Source organism: Mirounga angustirostris, unplaced genomic scaffold (genome assembly GCF_029215605.1).
Source record: "Mirounga angustirostris isolate CCGP_5_RB_7025 unplaced genomic scaffold, mMirAng1.0.hap1 SCAF_6, whole genome shotgun sequence".
Classification (NCBI taxonomy): Eukaryota; Metazoa; Chordata; class Mammalia; order Carnivora; family Phocidae; genus Mirounga; species Mirounga angustirostris.
Window position 1 is genome coordinate 28,299,934 of NW_026991714.1, and position 20,057 is coordinate 28,319,990.

The window sequence follows — 20,057 nt, forward strand, 5'->3', positions numbered from 1 at the left end:
TGGGTGGCTCAGTCGTTAGGCGTCTGCCTTCGGCTCAGGTCATGATCCCAGGGTCCTGGGATCAAGCCCCGCATCGGGCTCCCTGCTCGGTGGGGAGCCTGCTTCTCCCTCTCCCACTCCCCCTCTGCTTGTGTTCCCTCTCTCGCTGTGTCTCTCTCTGTCAAATAGATAAATAAAATCTTTAAAAAAAACCCAAAAAACTAGTCTCTGAACATAACACACTCCCCTCCACTACCTCTTCTGAGCTGTATGATTTTGGCTCTGCCACTGAAACCCTTTGTGTTGTTATTTCTACAGTTGTCAAGTGGAGATAGTAACATCCATCTTCCCTAACTCACAGGACTGTTGTGAAGACCAGATCATACATATTAAAGCACTCTGCAAATGTCTGCCATCATCCTGTGGGCTAAGGACCGTTAAGAAGAGGAACAACCCAAGAAACAGGTCTCCGCCCTCGTCCCTTCCTTCACTCTGGCCTCACCTGCGACTTTGAGGGCGCTCTGGGCGGTGTGGGTGATGGGGGAAGTGACAGCCACTGGCGGGGTCTTGCCCTTCTTCAGGGAACCGGGGTGTCCCAGGCTCACAGGCTTTTTCAGTTCTCCAGCCTTGGATGAATCATCACAGCTCTCGGGCCGCTCTCTCCGCCACTTCGAAGTCCCGGGTTCCATCTTCAGGCTACCGCTGTCGTACTCCAGTTTTTTGGGGGCCTTCTCCTCTGACTCACTAAACCAGCTCAGCCCACTTTCGGCCAGTGAGCGCTTCTCTGAGTCTGTGCGGAGCTGAAGGAAGGAAGAGAAAAAGCAGAGTGGGATGCTCACTCGGGGATGGGAAAAAGGAGGTGGAGGGGATTGGTTTTGGTGGCTGGGTGGCCCTGCTCTTTCCCAAGCATGTCAACCCAGGGTTTCTACCTACATCTCTAGGGGGCTGGAGAAAAGACATCCTATGTATCTCAGGGCTATTTTTTTTTCCTCTGGTTGGAATAACTCTTACACGCATCACTCCAAGTCAGCGAGGACACTAAATACAGGGGCTCCGAAGGCAACAGCTAATGTCTTAGGTGACTGGTTGGTAGCCTCAGGCTTCTTTGGGCCAGCTCTAAAAAGACCTGGCCAAAGGCACATGGGAACTAGTCCCACAGAGTGGGGGGGGGGGGGGGGTGCGGTGCATGTGCAAACCCATCTGCCCCGTGGTTCATCATGAGAGGGTGGCCTGGGTGTTTGTAAATTCACATACCGCTACTGTGGAGTTCCTGCGAGAAGCAGTGGGAGTCGTTGGGAGGGAGTTGAGGGAGGAACTGGCATTGAACTCTTCTGAGCTGAGGTTGTCCGAGGCATCACTGAGCCCACTGCTGATGGAGCTGCTCTCATCCCAGCTGTAGGACAGGAGAGAAAAGTTAGCAGTTAAAACAGAAGTCAAGACAAGGAATAAAAGTGTCATATGCATGGAAGAATGGCTGTATTCCAGCATACAGACTGGCCAGGAGGAGAAAGCTTGAAGGTTAGTCCCGGGTTTGCCAGTAACTTGAAGTATAACTTGGCGGTGTTCTTTTATAAAAGGAAGAGAGTCTGTCTTTATCTGGCAAAGGAAGACGTTACATCTCCTCAACGGAAAGGGACACTGTAAAGACAAGGTAATTCTTGGATCAATCTAATTATACAATTTCCTCCCCCGATCGATGGTGTCCATCCTTATAGTTACCATGTCTTTGTTCATTTCTGGATGTGTTCTCCGGGTATTTTCCCTCTCTTCTTCAAAATTTTCCATACCTGGTAACAAGGGCCAGGAAAAGATTGATCTTTTCTAGGACCCCTAAGACCTGTCGTTTCTCATTGCTCCCCTGCTTATACAATCGCTGACCCTGGGATCGGGCTTTGCTTCCAAGCAGCATGGACTTCTCTGCAGATAAATGAACCACACTTAAGGTGTGGCCAAGCATAAGCGCCAAATTTGTGCTGAATGGTTTCCTTTTTCCGCCAATTGCTTGGAATATCAGATTTGTGGTATCTGGGAGAGACTGTTGAGCATCTGCATATGCAAGTCTTTCTATAAAGAACCCTAGTCCATATACTAAGTGAAACAGCCTCCATCTCTTTGGAGCTTGGACTCTACAACATTCCCTTGGATGTTCAACCTTGTGTTTAGCAACTTTTGCAGTTAGAAAGTTAATTCTTACCATCTGACCTAAATGGCCTCCTCTGCCTTGATACCAACTTCCTTTTGTTCTCTCCTTATTGGCTGTTCGCAAGTTTCTTCTTCACATTATTTTCTGAGTTCAAAATCTGTCTCCTAGAACCTTTTTTCAAAGGTCCTGTGTTCTACACCTTCCACTGTTTCTATTACTCCCTTCTGGACCCAAAAGTCCTTCAGATTTCACGCAAGTTTTAGAGCCCAAAACTCAACACGGACTTCAGGAAGACTGCAATATGAGAGCATTTGTTTGTGCCTGTAGGAATCATTCTCTAAATCCTTGCATCTGTGTTCACAGGTTTGTTTATCGGCTTTGCGTGTGTGAAGAATTAAGAGGCTAAAGATGTTTTTTGTGAATTAGCTGGTATCTGGAAAATTTTTCCTTTTAGATTTATTTTGAGTGTCAGATCATGGAACAAAAGTCAGACATACAAGCCATCTAAGTTCTTGGCCCAGATTTCAGCTGGCCTCCCCTTAATTTATTTGCTGGGAATAGGAAAGTGGGTGGTTTGGACATTTGGCTTGGTTGCTCTGGAGTGATTAATCCAAATACATTGAGAAAGAGCAAAGAAAGCATGGGGATTAGAACACACTACAGAGTGATTTCAATTTTATTACTAAGAAATACAGCCCTTATTAAAACAAGCAACCTCTTTTTTCCTCCACCCATGACATATATTAATCCTGCATTTATCTTGGGCTAAGATATCATAGCCCCCATTTTGTAGAGAAAGAATACTGAGGAGGAAAGATCAATTCTGGCTTTATGATCCTATCAGCTCTCCTGGGTCAAGATAAGATCTCTGGCAAGCAAACAAACAAACTATTCACAACATGTTCTTTTGGGTCAAAGACAGAGGAAGCCTGTAGCACTGAACCTTCCATCTGAGATTAATTATTGGTAATGAAGGTCTTGGAATGGAGAAAAGTCTTATGGACAGGCTCTTGCAAAAAAAAAAAGGGGGCGGCTGCAGTCCACCAGTCAAAAAGAAACCAACTTTGCCCTACATTTATGGAAAGCCTAATAGCAAAATAAAGGAGGGGAGTGTATCGTCTCAGGGTTTCGGTCCTCTTTGCCCAAAAGACATTCCTGGGTCCCAACTCACAGACTCTTTTCCTAAAGTGAGAGAGTATCAGCCTAAAATTCTTGGGCAAGTTTGGCTAGAGGATTTAAAGATTTCCTAGGAAAATTCCTTTGCAGATTCTGGACAAAAGGAAAATTCTGTTGTCATTACCCAAGGGTTAAGCATGTCCACTGGAGATGCTATACTGGAGGGAGCATATTTTCCTTCTTTAAGACAAATATTAGGAAATAATGGATGCTATAGTCGAGACTCAAACATTACACGAAATTATAAAGGGAAAAAGAAAAAATGCCCCCTTTCTGCCCTCCCACTTTTACTTTTAAAGTAACCACTGTTAATAGTTTCTTGTGCTTCCTTCGAGAATATCCCCATGCTTCTGTGTTCTAGCTATTTGCTCTCTGGATCTGCCAAATAACTGACATCATGGGACCACACCTCATCATCTTGGTTCTCTTTCCCAGGCTCTTAAGTTAGAACCTCAGTCTTCCTCTTTGTTGGTTTACTTTCTTGTTTTAGTGAAGTACCTCTTCAAGGAGGTTTCTGAAAAAAGATGCTTGGGAAGCAAACGTGGTAAGATCTGACACATTATAAAATGTCTTTATTCTGTTTTGACATGTGAAATTTTGTCTAGCCATAGAAGTCTAAACTGAAAGTAATCTCCTCTCAGAATTTAAAGGCATTGCTCCATTGTTTGGCCTCTACTGTTGCCATTCTGATTCCTTGTCCTTAACATGTGACCTGTTTCTTTCTCTCTGGAAAGTTTTAGCATCTTCCCTGGTGTTCTAAAGTATCATTAATGATATGCCTTGGTGTGGGCTGATTTTTATCCATTGAGTTGGATACCTTCCTGGGCCTTTTTAACATAGAAATTTTCATGCATTATTCCTCTGATGACTTTCTCCTCTCCATTTTTCAGTTCTCTCTTCTAGAATGTCTATTATTCAGATGATAGATTTTGAGGCTGATACTCTGATCATCTTATTATTGTCCAACATTACATATATTTGTTTTTTAACTCTACTTTTTGGGCAGTGGCCTCAATTTTACCTTTAGTTGCCTCCATTAAAATTTTCATTTCTGCTATCATATTTAAAATTTTAAGGGTACTTTAAAAACAGTATATTGTTCTTTCTTTTAAGGATGCAATCTCTTAACTCTCAAAGATATTCATTCACTCATTTATTTGGAGGGGCAGGTTTAAAATCTCTTTATACAGTTTTTGGTTCCAAGTAGCTTTTGTCTGTTTGTATTGGTGAGGCTTGCAGGTGACAGACCCTTCTTAGTTGTCGGATGATCCTTGGCTATTTGCGCATAGGTAAGACTGGAACACATGTTATAGGTTATTTAGAAGCTTTGTGTACGTTGGTGGGACTTAATCAATTACGGTTTCAGTATAGGGAGATGTGATTGGACTTATTCATTTGAGTTTTTTCTCTTGGGGGGGGTCAGATTTTCTAGAGATGAATCTTCCAAACTCCTGACTGGAGTTGCCTTTTGGGAAGTAGCAAAGGAGAGGATCTCAGAGTCTAAGTATTTCTTATATAAATTGTAAACCAATCCTCCTGTTTTTAGTTTCATCTCTTCCCCCACTATGGGTACCTGGTGTCACCAATTACCAAGCTTTTCGAGGGTTCTGGGCTACAAACACAGTGGCTGTGCAGCTTTTCTCACTACTGGTTTAGGATTCAGCTTTAAGTCGGTTAAATCAGCTCACACGTGCAATTCTGATTTCCGGCTTCCCCAGATTTTGTGGCTATTATCTCTTCCTTCTCCTATTCTTTGTCCTTGGGGTGTTAAGACTTAAGGAATAAAGAACCCTCCCCCCTCTGTCTTCTCTGCACTGGGAACAGCTCTCCTGCCACAGCCCGTCATCCCCTGAAAATATCCACCTGTGCCAAGTTCGTCTAAAGCCACAGGGGACACTGACAGGTGACAGCCTCAGCAGCTCGGCAGCCCCTCGTCCCCTGACCTCACTTATTCCCACCTGCAGCTTCCAAACCAGCGCCATTTCAAGGGACATCCACACAGCAGCCAAGTTCACTGGGGCTGGGGCTGGGGCTGGGGCTGGGGCTGCCATGGTAGGGGCGGCTGGCTCTGGGGCTGGAATTGGGACTGTGTTTGGGAGCCTCATCATTGGTTAAGCCGAGAACCCCTCCCTGAAGCAACAGCTGTTCTCCTACACCATTCTGGGCATTGCCCTCTTGGAGGCCCTGTAGCTCTTTTGCCTGATGGTAGCCTTTCTCATCCTCTTTGCCACGTGAAGGAGCCAGCTCCACCTCCCTTAGGTCTTTCTCCCGTATCTTATCTGCCCTGCATGTTCTTTTTCCTATACCTCCCCAGGCAGCCTGGGGAAAGTGGTTGGCTTTGGATTTGACAGAGGGAAGACAAATAATGTATTAATAAGAAAAGAAAAGGAAAGAAAAAAGAAAAGAAAAAAATGAAACTCTAAACCCTTTATGATCATTTTACCCTTGTGAAATAGTGAAATACATTAAACTAATGCTACAAGCAGCTTAAATATGGCACCAAGGGGTACCTGGGTGGCTCAGTTGGTTGGGCGTCTGCCTTCGGCTTGGGTCGTAATCTCCAGGTCCTGGAATTGAACCCCGCATCGGGCTCCCTGCTCAGTGGGGGGGGTCTGCTTCTCCCTATCCCTCTGCCCTTCCCCTGCTTGTGCGTTGTCTCTTTCGTATACATAAATAAACTCTTTAAAAATAAATAAATAATTATGGCAGCAAAACAATAAACAAAGAAGAGGGCAAGGCTCAGAGCTTGGGAGGGCTACTACAGCTGTTATTTGGCACAAATAATCTCTCTTCGCTTGCTCTAAGCTGGGTTTTTCAATCTCCTTTCTACTTCTCTTTAAATTTGTTTCTCATATAGATCTCAGGTGCAGAAAAGAGGGCTGGGCAGCAACAAGCTAGGTCTAAATTTACTAGAAAAACAGAACATAGAAAAGTTAATATTCGTTTATAATCCAACCTACTTACAAATCCAGATCACCATCACCAACAGGCAACTGATGCAAAAAAGAAATGTTCTCTTATACATTTGCACCATTTACTTTGCATGGTGTGAAAGTGTTCATTCTGGGAAGGCTGTTAGAGGAATAATGACACTTTACCATTTTCATCCACCCTCGGAATAGAAGAGAAAAATAAGTTGGAATAAACATATGAGAGATTAAGTCAGATATAAACAAGAAGATGAAAATGACTCTTGTCAAGGGATATTTCTAAAGTACTGGAACAGGTTATAGCAATAAATTAAAGATTTTTCTCAGCAGGATATTCATTTTCTCGTTTACCGATCGCCTCATATCCTTTAATCCTCCCTCCAAATCTCAAACTTCTCATTTCCGGTTTACCTGAAAAGTTATCAGTTTTTTTCCCCCTGTCACTTTATCAATAACTTCAGTATGGCTTTAACTCTTTTTTCTTTTCTTCCCTCCTCAAGAGGTCCGCTAATTGTGTGATCATTTGCCTCTCAAATCTTTTTTTCTTCTATATTTCTCCTGCTTTTGCTCTGGTTCAGAGCTAATGTCCCCTCACCCAAACCACAGTAAAAGCCTTCTTACCGACCCCACTGTCTATAAATTCTCCCTCCTTCCAACACACTGAATATAATCAGAAGCCTAATCACCCATAAGTGTAGCACTTCCCAAGCCTTCATTAGCTCCTCATTGCTGATATAATAAAATCAAAATTCTAAGGCCCACTGTTCAAGATTATCCACGAGCCATCATTAATATAGGGTAGTAATTAAGAGCACAGATGTTATAGCCAGACTATCTGAATTCAAGTCCTATATACTCTGCCTTGGGTTAAATTAAATTTCAACTTGGCAAACATTCATTGAGCTCCTGGCATTTATACGACAGTCTCAGTTGTATGGGCATTTAAAATGAGTGACTATCAGAACAAGCTCACAATCCAAGGGTGGAAGAAGACATATACATGAAATGAATACCATATATGAAGTATAGACAACATACATAAGAGGATTCAGAGGAAGGAATGATTTAATTTTCCAACAAAACCCAGAAATACGACTTTGCCATGGTAGGATACAGATAAACACAATGCTCATCTCCTTTACCCTAGTCCCACCCTGCTCCAAATTGTTATGTCTTCTAGGATTCCTATTAGGTGACCAGCTGTCTCACCTAATTTCTTTTTGGAAGTACAGGCCTGACTTATCATCACTGTGCAATCATCTGTGTCCTGCTGAAGATTCTGGAGTCCTGGCAATATTATGGGGACTTGACGACAATGTACATAAACCCTACCTACTTTCCATGGGTTTCTCCCTAGCTCTGCATTTTGAAATTCTACCTTTCTTCAATGCCCAGATCAAACCAAGTTTTCTATGAGGCTTTCCATGATCCTCCTTGCCAGAAGAAATCTCATTCTCTTTTATGTACACTGGACTGTAATTCCCTGAGGGGCAGGATTGAGTCTCATTCATCTTTGTACCTCTCATACTGTATCTTGTACATAGTGGGCTTGTACACACTTGCAGACTTGAACTCCTGGTTTCTGTGAATGTAGGAATGCATAAACTCAGGGAAGGGGTTGTGATTTTGGAACTGCTTCTTACATAGTCTCCAAGAATGATTAGTAGTTTGTTTCTAAGAAATCCTGGTTTCAGAGGGAATTTATATACATTCTTTTTTTTTTTTTTTAAGAACTTCCAATTCTCTGCTTAAGTTCTCCATCTATTCAATATAATTCACCTTTTCTACTAGACCCTTAAAAATGTTTATAGAAAGCATTTTACATGGGGCGCCTGGGTGGCTCAGATGGTTAAGCGTCTGCCTTCGGCTCAGGTCATGATCCCAGGGTCCTGGGATCGAGTCTCACATCAGGCTCCCTGCTCCTTGGAAGCCTGCTTCTCCCTCTGCCTCTCTCTGTCTCTGTCTCTCATGAATAAATAATAAAATCTTAAAAAAAAAAAAAAAGCATTTTACAATATTGTCTGTTAATTCCAACATCTGGGTCATCTGTAGGTCTGCTTCTATTGACTATTTTTTCTCTCAGTTATATTTCCTGCCTCTTCATGAGTCTTATAACTTTTTATCATATGCCAGATGTATGTGAACAAAGAACGGCAATACATATACCTAGAAAAGGACACGCCCCTTCCTCTGTCAGGCTGTTAGGATTGAGAGCTGAGCCAGTCTTATCTGTAGCAGAGCTAGGTCTGGGCTTTGTTGTCTCTTTGGTTAAAGTGGGTGCACCACTGGTTTCAAATGTATTGAGGGTAGGATCAAGATCGTCTCAGTGGGGCGTGGGATCTGACCATAGTGAGACTCCAGATATCTCTCTCTATACTTTATAGCCCAGCCACCAGCTTTTGGGGCTGCTGTGGAGTCCTCTTTACTCTTGGTGGGTGGCTTCTATATACTCAGTGAAGGGCCATTGTGCTTTGAAGGGGTCTTTTTCTATCCTCCTGCCTTGCTCTCAAATTTCTCTGTAGTGTGTTACTGCTAGGTACTCAATGAATGCTCTCTGTACACTGGGTAGGGAGGAGGGTGTCTTTCTCATCGTTCTGCCCTGCCCTGCGCTATCAACTTGCTGCCACTGTACGTATTAAGCAAAGTCCTCATGGGGAAAGAATGAGGGGTGGGTGGGTACAGTATCTGCTCTGGGATTTAGTTTCCTTATACCAGCCAACATGCAGCGTTCAAACGTTTTATATGACGTTGAGCTACTTTCTCCTTATTCTCACCTACAGTAGGCTTTCCCCTCCTGCTGCTGTGCCTCCAGAATGAAAGCGGCCATGCATTCTTTTCTCTCCTAGCAAGGGCTCGGACCCTTCTGGAATTTAGTTCAATTTGAATACTTCGCATTCTTAGATATTTAATTGTTTGTTTTCTCAGTTAGGTTTGTTCTTTATCCAGCTTATTCTTGTTATTTGGGTGGGAGTGCTTGTACTGTGACACTATACCATTCCTTTCAATAAATCAGCTTCTTGAGCGCTAATTCATCACATCTTCCATTCAGGGCTGTAAGAATAGCAACAGATTCCTCTTTCTGTTCTCTTGCCCACTTCCTAGCACTGATACCACAGTCTTAGAGATACTTTGGTGCACCCCATCTCCTCTGTAGGATGAAAAGGAGGCCTGTGAGGAGGCCAGCTCAACTGAACACTGTTCTGTTTGTGTCTGTGCAGACACAAGGCAATGCACGGGGCAGGGAACACTCCTCCCCTCTGGGAAAAGCACCAACACTAACGTAGCTCTTGGCTAGGACTGGCCACCCCTCCCAGACTTCTCTCACACAGTCTGCTCCCCATACTTCAGGTCCAGCCATTCCGCAGTGAACAGCCAAGGGAGCCTGCAGGCAGCCGGAGGGCCAAGGGTGTGGGCTAGCTAGCGGGAAGGGTGGACTAGCTTGTGACTACATAGGAAAAAATCCTCATTGCTTCTCTAGCACAGCCTGGTCCTTAAAAGTCAGACTTGAATACTGAATCGTTATTTGTCCAGAATATATATGCCTGGTGAGTCAGTTAACAAATTTTCCGGACTACTTACCACTTAGTGGATAAGAGCTCTGTACACAGAAGCTGACTTTCTCCTCTGAAAGTGGAGAAATATCTATAATAGGCTAGTTTTAAGAAATGGGATTTCGGGATGATTATTTTTACTCTCAGGCAGAGTTTACGGAATTGGAAGCCTAAGATTATATCCCAAGGAGACACTTAGGACTTCTTGCTCTCCCATCTAGGAAAAGAAGGGCAGTGCTTCACCATCTAAACTGGAAACAGGCTCCAAGACAGCAGGAAGCTGTTTGACCACAGTGTACCCAACTTCTGGGAACTAAATCACCAACTACTTATAAAAAGAAGCCAGAGTTAGACTTGGGAGGCTTTTCAGTCTCCATCACTGTACCAACAAGGGTGGACTGTATTCTTTTTTTTTTTTTTTTTTTAAGATTTTATTTAGAGTGAGAGAGAGCATGAGAGGGGAGAGGGGCAGAGGGAGAAGCAGACTCCCCACTGAGTGGGGAGCCCGATGTGGGACTCGATCCTGGGACTCCAGGATCACGACCTGAGCTGAAGGCAGTCGCTTAACCAACTGAGTCACCCAGGCACCCTGGACTGTATTCTATGAGACACACAAACGTCAAATGGAGCAGAGGCGGAAAGGTCATCAATAGTCACAACTCTTGATACCGTCTCACTTGCTGGAGTTGATGGACAGTGGCCTAGGTCAGGCAGTTAAATAGGAAACAGTGACTAATGGTAAGACAAAGTGTAGATTAGACTTGAGGTCTGATGGCAATCTGACAGTCAAGATGGGTGAGAGATTTAGAGGAAGAGGGGGGAGCGGGGAGAAGAAGCAAATGTGACAACCCTGGCTCTAGGTTCCCTAAGAGCCAGGATGGCTATGGATCAACACAAAAGGAATATTTTGAGATTATAAGTGCTTTAGATAATGCTGCCATTGGATGGTTCTGCAGCCAAGAGTATTTCATGACATCTGCCCCTGAAGCTGAAGTTACTCTTAGTACTTCAAGGGGACAGGGAACAGAGTATATTAAGTTTGGTCTAGGATCAGTCCAAGATAGAGTTAAACACATAAAGAGACTCAAAATTAATCTGTCCTCCTGGGGAGGTTAACTTTATGGCTAGAAATGGGACAGGCTGACTTCCAAGAGTATATACTTCTATGGACCAGAATACATTCTGGATACTTGCTCTCGTCTTTACTATTATCATTAAAGATTTATTTATTTATTTGAGAGAGAGAGAGAGAGAGAGAGGGAGAAAGGGAAGGAGGGAGGGAGAGAGTAAGTGGGGGGAGGGGCAGAGGGAGAGGAAGAGAATCTCAAGCACACTGCCCACTGAGTGTGCAGCCTGTGAGTGCTGAGCCTGACACGGGGCTGGATCCCATAACCCATGATGAGATCATGACCTGCTTGCTCTCATCTTAAAAATTTCCATAACTTCCTTGGACTAAACCAGCAACCAGGTTAGAGTTTAGATACAGGTTTCCTTGCTTATAACCTCAAGAATACTTTTGCCTTCTAGGAGTATTCCTAGGTTAAACCATATGAAATCGTCCGTTTTGTAGGTAAAAAATGGTTAAACATGGATACTTTCATACAGTTCAACATCACATATGTTTATGTTCATGTTTGGCCTATGCTTCAGCACTTGTCTGCTATGGAAGTGTAGTAGTGGATTCTAAACTCTTTTTTTTTTTTTTTTTTTAATTTTACTTATTGGGGCACCTGGGTGGTTCAGTCATTGAGCGTCTGCCTTCGGCTCGGGTCACGATCCCGGAGTCCTGGGATCGAACCCCGCGTCGGGCTCCCTGCTCGGCGGGAAGCCTACTTCTCCCTCCTCCACTCCCCCTGCTTGTGTTCCCTCTCTCACTGTGCCTCTCTCTGTCAAATAAATAAAACCTAAAAAAAAAAAAAAAAAAAGATTTTATTTATTTATTTGACAGAGACACAGCGAGAGAGGAAACACAAGCAGGGGGAGTGGGAGAGGGAGAAGCAGGCCTCCCACAATGGAGCAGGGAGCTCGACGTGGGCTCGATCCCAGGACCCTGGGATCATGACCCGAGCTGAAGGCAGACGCTCAACGACTGAGCCACCCAGGGGCACCTCTAAACTCTCAATAGGAGGAAAACCTAACAGGAAGAAATGGAGTCAAATGACAGAAATGATCACCTTTCCTGACCTAAGCCTTGTCTGGTACATCTGAACAAGGGAACACATTCTGAACTCTACTCAAGCCGAAGTTCCCAATATATCCCATTCTTCATCTTTTATACTTTCTTCAGGCCCATTCCTGGAGGTGAGCCATTCAGCTGATAGCCAGCTCAGGCTTCCCCAAAGGTCACTCAGCCAGCCATGGAAATGTGGGTTCCTAATGAGAGAAGTAGTCAGTGATATTCCATCTTTGGTCCCTATAGCAAGTGGACTCACTTGCTCTCCTTTGTTAACAAGGTGGTAATCTTCTAGATCTGTGTAACATGGTAGTTCCTGGCCTTACGTGGCTCCTGAGCACTTGAACCACGGCTAGCCCAAATTGAGATGTATAGTAGGACTTCAAAGATTTAGTACCAGATTTCAAATGCTTAGTATGAAAAAAGATTATAATGCATCTTGCTAATAACTTTATATTACATACTAAAATAACATTTTAGATATATTGGGTTAAATAAAACATGTTGTTGTAATTGATTTCACCTGTTTTACTTTTTAAAATGTCTCTACTAGAAACATTTAAATTACATATGTGACTTGCATCTTTGGAAAGCACTGTCCTAAACAGGAAACTTTTGGTCAATGAAATGTCAGCTTTGAAGAGCTGGAGTTTATGAGTTGCTGCAGCAATTACAGTTGATCCATGACCTGGGAAAGCTATGGTGTGCAGTTAAACTTCAGCTTATCCATCCCTTGATGGCACCAAATGTGGTAGAATTGTTGGATGCATGAATTGAATTATCAGCCACAGTCCCCAGAGAACCTTCGAGAGGTTAAGGAGAAGTGATTTAAAAAACAGAAAAAGATAATGGAAGAGTCAGAATGTAATTGGGCAATTTTGTGATGTTCAGTTTTGCAAATGAATCAAGGCCATGTAGAGAAACCAACATTCTACTCAAGTACCGCCAAGGTTCTCAAAGTCGGTAACCTTTCCCGCTCCCCACCCCCACGTGGCCTCAGAGCACTCCAAGAGCAAGGGGGAGTACAGTGTCTGCTTCGTTACATGTCTGTGGTTTGGCAGAGACCACGGCAAGCTAGCCTGATCTGGCCAACAAAGCCAGGCAATGGGAGGAAAGGATGAATTGCACAGAGTGAGAGATTTAGAGGAAGAGGGGGGAGCAGGGAGAAGAAGCCAATGTAAATTTTTTGAGCTAAGGGTTTGCCAAGTCAAGGGTAAAGATCACCTAGAAGAAGGGATTCTTTTTTTTAAGATTTTTTTTAAATTTATTTATTTGACAGAGAGAGAGAGAGACAGCCAGAGAGGGAACACAAGCAGAGAAGTGGGAGAGGGAGGAGCAGGCTTCCCGCCGAGCAGGGAGCCCGATGCGGGGCTCGATCCCAGGACCCTGGGCTCATGACCTGAGCCGAAGGCAGACGCTTAACGACTGAGCCACCCAGGCGCCCCTAGAAGAAGGGATTCTAAAGAACAAGGAAACCAGAGTCTGATATGAAATTGGAGGATATGTACAATTAGGAAAATTTATTTGGCCTCCTTGATATTTTGGCAGTCAGCTCACACCAGGATCCCAGTGCATAAGAAAACTAATGGTTTCAGCAACTTATTAAGACACTTCCTAAATTCCAGTTTGAATCACAGAACTTTCTGACTAATTTTGTTCAACTCTCAAATTCTGTGAATGACTATAAGCTGGCGACCCAAAATTCAGATTTAATTCCTATAGATTAGCTCACACGATACTATTGGCATCACTGAAAAATCAGGAAATAGCACAACTTTGGAGCCTTAATACCACAAAGTTTGAAGATATTTCTTGGAGATCAAAGCCAGCTGATATAAAAAGCCAAGGAAATTAGGCCCCAATGCCCTACTGTACCTTGGCCATTCTGTAAAATTCAGAAATCACATATTTCCACTGTTGTCTTTTTCTTTTAAGTCACTCAGCTCATAATTTCTACAGTGACTGCCAACGTTCCCTGTGGCATCTAGAAATGGGATAATGTAAATAAACACAAGGCTGCTATCCCACCAAGCATATGAAACATCACCCTGATGTGCTCACTGAGAGAGGACTTCTGTTATTTCTGATGATGCCTGATGTAACAGAGAAGTGAGAAAACTGTCTGCTCAGCCCCAGTTCTAGCCCACCTCAACTCTTGCTCAAGTTGTAGCCATCACTGGCACGTCTGCCTGAGCTCACTCTCCTTTCCTACGAGGCCTAAGGTTTTTGAGTGGTGGCAATAAAATCACAGGCCCAGTCCTAAGCAGAACCCCATTTTGGTTAAAATCAAGCTATGTTTTTCTTTCATACACACCCTCTGCCTAAATCTGTACATATGTTATCTGACCAGGGACAAGAATGCTTTGAGAGAGAACTCGCCTACCAGCATCGAGTCCTTAATTGGTCTGGAGAAAGGGATGCCCTTGCAGTTACATACAAAATTCTGTGCCTATGTGCAATTTTCTGGACTTGGATCATACTTTCAGATTCTCAAATGTCTATGGCCTAGAAAAAAAATTTTTTTAATTATCATCTTGCCTCATAACACCATGCTTCAAGCACCGCCTTCTTGATTCTGGCATTTAATCTTTGCTCTAAAGTTATGAGAGTTTCTTAAGCCTAGACCATTGTTATAGACCAAATTGTGTCCCCCCCCCCCCCCCCACAAATCTTTAAAGGGAAGACATAACTCCCAATGACTACATTTGGGGATAGAGCCTTTAGGGAGGTCATTAAGGTTCCATGAAGTCATTAGGGTGGAGACCTAATCTGACAGGATTGGTATCCTTAGGAGAAGAGGAAGAGACACCAGAGAGCTCTTCCTGTGTGTGCACACAGAGGAAAGCTCACGCAGAGACACTGAGAGAAGATGACTGTCTACAAGCCCTGAAGAGAGGTTTGACGAGAAACCAAACCTGACAGCATCTCAATCTTGTAATTTTAGCCTTCAGAACTGTGAGAAAATAAGTTTCTGTTGTTTAAGTCTCCCAGTCTTTGGTATTTTGTCAAAGCAGCCTGGGCAGACTAATATAACCATTAAGTGATAAAAACTAGCTTTTTTATTTATACATCAATACCCCCACCACCAGTAGACCACAATGGACGCTGACCACCTCCCTCATTCAGACTGGTTTCCCATTCAGAGATTTACTAACATTCAGCTTTTGATCATAAGACCACAGCTGAAATAAAATACCCAAATCCATCAGCTAGGCTCAGGAGAAGCTACGGACTGAGAAAATCAAGAGTCAAGCAAAGTGGAAGGAATTATTGCTTTGATTTGGCAGCAAAATAATCCTGGAGAAATTCCACCTTTCTATGATGCAATCAGGTCCTTAATGTGCCCCTCTGATGACACGATGCACAGCTATTCAGCCCAGCAAACAGCGTGTATAGCACTCTGTGGGACAAAATGGATGCAATTGGATTAGAGGTACCAATGTATTTTATTGGGATCTTAATGCGGGAAAGGGTAATTGCAGGGTAGTGGGCAAGAGACAGAAGTGAGACTAGAAGGGGAAGACATGAGAGACTGTTCCAGAGGTGTGGTTTAGTTAAATCTCTGCCATGTCAGCTGGCAGGGCCAGAGCAAAGGCGGGGGGGGGGGGGGGGGGGGGGAAGAGCAGAAAGTTGAGCTGTTTAACGGGAGTCTCCTTAATTAGGACCAACTGTGGGTGAGGAATGCTGAGTCGGCTGGCCACAATTTGTTTGAGTTTTCTCTAGTTTCAGAGATTTCCCTTTTTGCCTGCCTCCAGCCTTCCCCCTCCTCTACTGTTTTCACAGGGGTAGGGGTGAAAAAACAAGGCACCTTCCTCTTTCTTTCAAATGTGTCCAAAGGAGGAAATTTAAATCCTCCACCGAGTGAAAGGTAACTGGGAATCTCTCTCAAGAAAAGGGGAACGTTCTCTGGGGTGCCATCAAATTCACCTTCAAAGAAGCAGCAGCTGCCCTTTGGGGCAGGCTCTGGAATACTGAATATGCACCTCCATTTCCACTGTGATTTATCACCAGAGTTCAACTCGTTTGTCTTAGCCTCCATTTCCCCATGTATCAACAGGTAGTTCAGCGCCTATGAAGCAATACGTCTGGAAAGTTGAACATCGGGGGGAATAATTTTGATTCTTTTTTTTTTTTTAAAGATTGTATTTATTTATTTGACAGAGAGAGACACCGCGAGAGAGGGAACACAAGCAAGGGGAGTGGGAGAGGGATAAGCAGGCTTCCTGCGGAGCAGGGAGCCTGATGCGGGGCTCGATCCCAGGACCCTGGGCTCATGACCTGAGCCGAAAGCAGACGCTTAACGACTGAGCCACCCAGGCGCCCAGGAATAATTTTGATTCTTAACTTGGGCAAAAAACCTATCTTGACAAAAACTAAAAAGTCACAAAATTAAAATGTCAATGGATAAAAGCGATCTTAATTGGAGTGTCTATGTTTTTATCAGAGAGTCTGAAGGAGGCTCTAAGAATAGTCAGCTGAGTATTGTTTGGAACCAACATTTCCTTTTCTTCCCCAAACCATCAGAGATGTCCCATCTCATAGGTTTTTGGAAAGGGATGAAGATCATATTTGACTTAAAATTTCATAAGATACTTCCTGTTTCCTCCCCACTTCTCACCCATATTCTTCCTGAGGCCTTTCTTAGGAGTCTCTCACACAATTCCCAAATCCCTGGCTAACTGAAAGGAAATGATCCAACAGTGTCTGCATTTCTGCATTTTCTTGAAAGCAGTAAGGAATTAAGAGATAACTGACAATATTCTGAAAAGTTGGAAAGGTTCACATGAAATGCCTAGAGCAGGCCTTGGCAAGTTCTTCCTGTCAAGGACCAGATAGTAAATAATTTAGGCTTTAAGGGCCATATGGTGTCTGTTGCAATGGCTTATCTCTGCCCCTGTAGCAGGAAAGCAACCACGGAGAGTATGTGAACAAACATGAAGGCAGCTATGTTCCAAAATAACTATTTACGGACAATGAAATTAGAATTTTACGTCATTTTCATGTGCCACAAAATATTACTCTTCTTTTGATTTCCTCCCCCCCCCCCCCAATCACTTGAAAATATGAAAACCATTCTTAGCTTTTTGGGCCATGTAAAAACAGGCAGTGGACCAGATCTAGCCCAGAAGGTCAAAGTCTGCTGACCGCCGGGCTGGACCAAACTACAGACGAAAAGGAAGAGAAATAAGAATCCCTCAACTGACAAGTCCTGGACCAAATTTTGGACAAAGAAGGACCTCCATTTTTATTCCCTTAGTGCCCTTCAGATCTAACCTGCTCAGTTCACAAGTCAAAACCAGATTCTTCTACCAGCACTACTACTGGCTAGGTTTTGACTCAGGAAATAAAAAGGGGTGGGGAGTACGTGGGGAGTAAGAGGCAGGAGAGGACAATAAAAGGGAAAAGAAGAGATACTAGTACCGTGTGCACCTCATTGCCAATCCTCCACTGGAATCAGATGGGATTCAAACATATTTGCAGCTTTTACGATGATTTATGAGGGACTGACAGAAGCAAAAGCCTTTTGTCGTTAGAAACGCAAATCCTGCTACAGAGGCAGGTTGGAAGAAGTCATATAGAGTGCCTATGACCTGTGTAAGGTTGTGTTACCATCGTGGCCTCAGAGCAAAGCCCCTGATATTAACAAGCTGCCACTCATCTTCACATCTCAAATCACCCTGTTAGCTTACAGTGAGAATCAAAAGAGGTGAAAAAAGATAGGACTCAGGCCTTAAATTCAGACTCCTAGGCTAACGAATCGGTGCAACCCTGAGCAGTTTCTGGCAGCTCCGAAAGATTCAGGCCAGACTGCTGGTGTGAAATGCTGAGCTGGCAATAAACACCTCTGGCCTGTAAGCTACTCTCTCTTCGTGGACTGAGGCTTCCCACCACAAACCAAATGAACTGCCAGGCGTTCCCTCTGAACACATCACTCCCCCGTTTTTTGACTTCTTTGTATCACATTCAATCTTCACACTCCATTCCCTGGCCTTCCATTATCACCTTTTTTTTTTCTTTTACTCTATTAAATAAAAAGTCCACTTTATACTTTGAGTTCCACAGAAACTGAAATCATCTTTTTTCTAATCACCGAGCCTCGGTCAAAAATCCTGACTCAAAATCGAGGGCTTATGTGCCACCCAAATGTTCTGCCTGTGATTACCCTAATGCCATCCACATTTAATCTACACAAGAGAAACAAAACAAGGAACATTAAAAAGGAAAGCCAGCAAAACAGAAATAAACACACATTCCAAATCCTAAAACCTAGAGAGAAAAGTATTGGACCCTGATTCCTCGTGTCTGCCCACTTACATACTATCATGCCGAGCTAGCATACTGCTTAGAGGGACCGACCTGCCAGGGAGCCTTATCAATTTGTTACGGTGGGTCAGAGGTGGGATGGGGGAGTGGGGGGGAGCTTAACCAGTGCCTCCATCGGCACCGTGGGGTCATTATCTTCTGAGAAATAGCTACGAGAAGGTAGGAGAACTTAAGGGCAGGCTTCATAACTGACCATTTCTTAGTCTGTGTGGATTCAATGGTAAAGATTTCCATTGTAGCCAAGCCATCATGTCAGCGTCTGAGCCTGCTTCGTGAGAAGCTGCTGTTCATTTAGTCAGCGTGGGATCTGAGTCGACATTAGCTACTCCTTAGACCCACCCAGTCAAACGTAACCAACGTAAGGTCTGTCTTGCTGGACAAACGTGTAGCAGTGACCTGTACGTAAGCAGAGGAAAGTCTGAAGTTTTACTAAAGAGTCATGGTTTTCTGGAAGACAACTAATTTAGGAACCTGAGAGGACAACCAAACAATGCTAATGAACACTCACAGTCTTTGCATCATACCCTCCAACTTCGGAAATGCTGAAACCCAGGGGATGGTCTCCAGTCTGTGGAGTCAATACAGCTCTCTAGCTCACTCACTTGTTTGTTACCTGTCCATAAGCTTGCATCAAATCAAAGTGGTGACCCCACTCTTCTACTACTGTAAGCACTGTGGAAATCCGAAGAGTGCTTCTTTCTTCGCTTTTATTTTTTGTTTTTTTGTTGTTGTTGTTGTTTTTAAGTAGGCTCCATGCCGAGCATGGAACCCAATGTGGGGCTTGAACTCACGACCCTGAGATCAAGACCTGAGCTGAGATCGAGAGCCGGATGCTTAATGGACTGGAGCTACACAGGCGCCCCCAAAACAGTGTTTCTTAAAAGGCATCTTTAATATGCTGCCTTTTATGCTGATCCTGTGGTACTTGCTTTTGTCAGAAGGGAATGCATTTTACATTATTGCCTAGTGGAGATGCCAGATTTGTGCTGATCCATGCACATACTCTAATCTTATTTTTCTTTGTGAATACCACCAAATCATTATGAAAACAATAGTCACTGTGTGCCCAGTACTTAAATATGTATACCAAGCACTTTGCTGGCATTTCATTTACTCTTCCTATTAACCCTGAGTTCAATATTATTTCCATCTTACCTCTAGGAGAGCTAAAACTTAAGACAGGTAAAGTTACATGCCCAAGCTCCCATAGCAAGTGAAGAAACAGAGCCAGTTTAATATTAGGATCTGTCTGACTCTAAAGACTCTGTTTTTAATATATTGTTTTTATTATATAGTATAGTATACTATAAATATTCCCATCATGAGAGAGAGAACTGAAGTTCGGGGTGGTCGCAGAATAGCAAAAGTAAATTAGGCATTTACTCAGATCACTAGGGAAACCACTTGGCATTATTTGGCAGCTTTCCAAATGATGTTCCACTGGAGGGCGAGTATCCTTTATGCATCTCGAGGGGCTCTTTGCACAAAAAGGTGGTCTCCAGGTCACATGTAATTTGTGTCTGCTCCATCCCTTCTACACTGCATCTCAACAGTCACTGAAGTTTGGGACTGAGAATGGTGACAAAGAAATGGGTTAGTTCCTAGACGTCCAAAGCCTGCAAACCAAAACAGAATCTGCCTGAAGGAGTGACAGGCTCCTGGTCCACTAAAGGGAGGGGCTTTAGCAAAAAGAAGAACGTAGGATAGTCTAACTGGACAGAAACCTTTCATATTTGTCCAAGCTGACTCTTACAGATTACAAAGGCAAACTTCTTTAACAT

The 20,057-nt window shown here is 43.6% G+C and overlaps 1 protein-coding gene and 1 pseudogene across 7 annotated transcripts in view; one reads left to right on the forward strand and one right to left on the reverse strand.

Annotated features, from left to right (window-relative positions):
• The window catches only part of NAV1 (neuron navigator 1), a 246,046-nt gene that overhangs the window by 33,240 nt on the left and 192,749 nt on the right, over positions 1 to 20,057 (reverse strand). For all 7 annotated transcript variants that reach the window (XR_010412232.1, XM_064594014.1, XM_064594017.1 and 4 more), the window contains 2 exons: positions 1,234 to 1,372; positions 482 to 779 (listed from right to left, as the gene is read on the reverse strand). Coding sequence is in view for 6 of the 7 variants with exons in the window: in XM_064594014.1 (XP_064450084.1) it covers positions 482 to 779; positions 1,234 to 1,372 (437 nt within the window). In the remaining variant the exon portion in view is untranslated. The remainder of the gene's footprint in view (positions 1 to 481; positions 780 to 1,233; positions 1,373 to 20,057) is intronic.
• Positions 4,563 to 5,754, forward strand: LOC123845580 (ATP synthase F(0) complex subunit C2, mitochondrial-like; annotated as a pseudogene).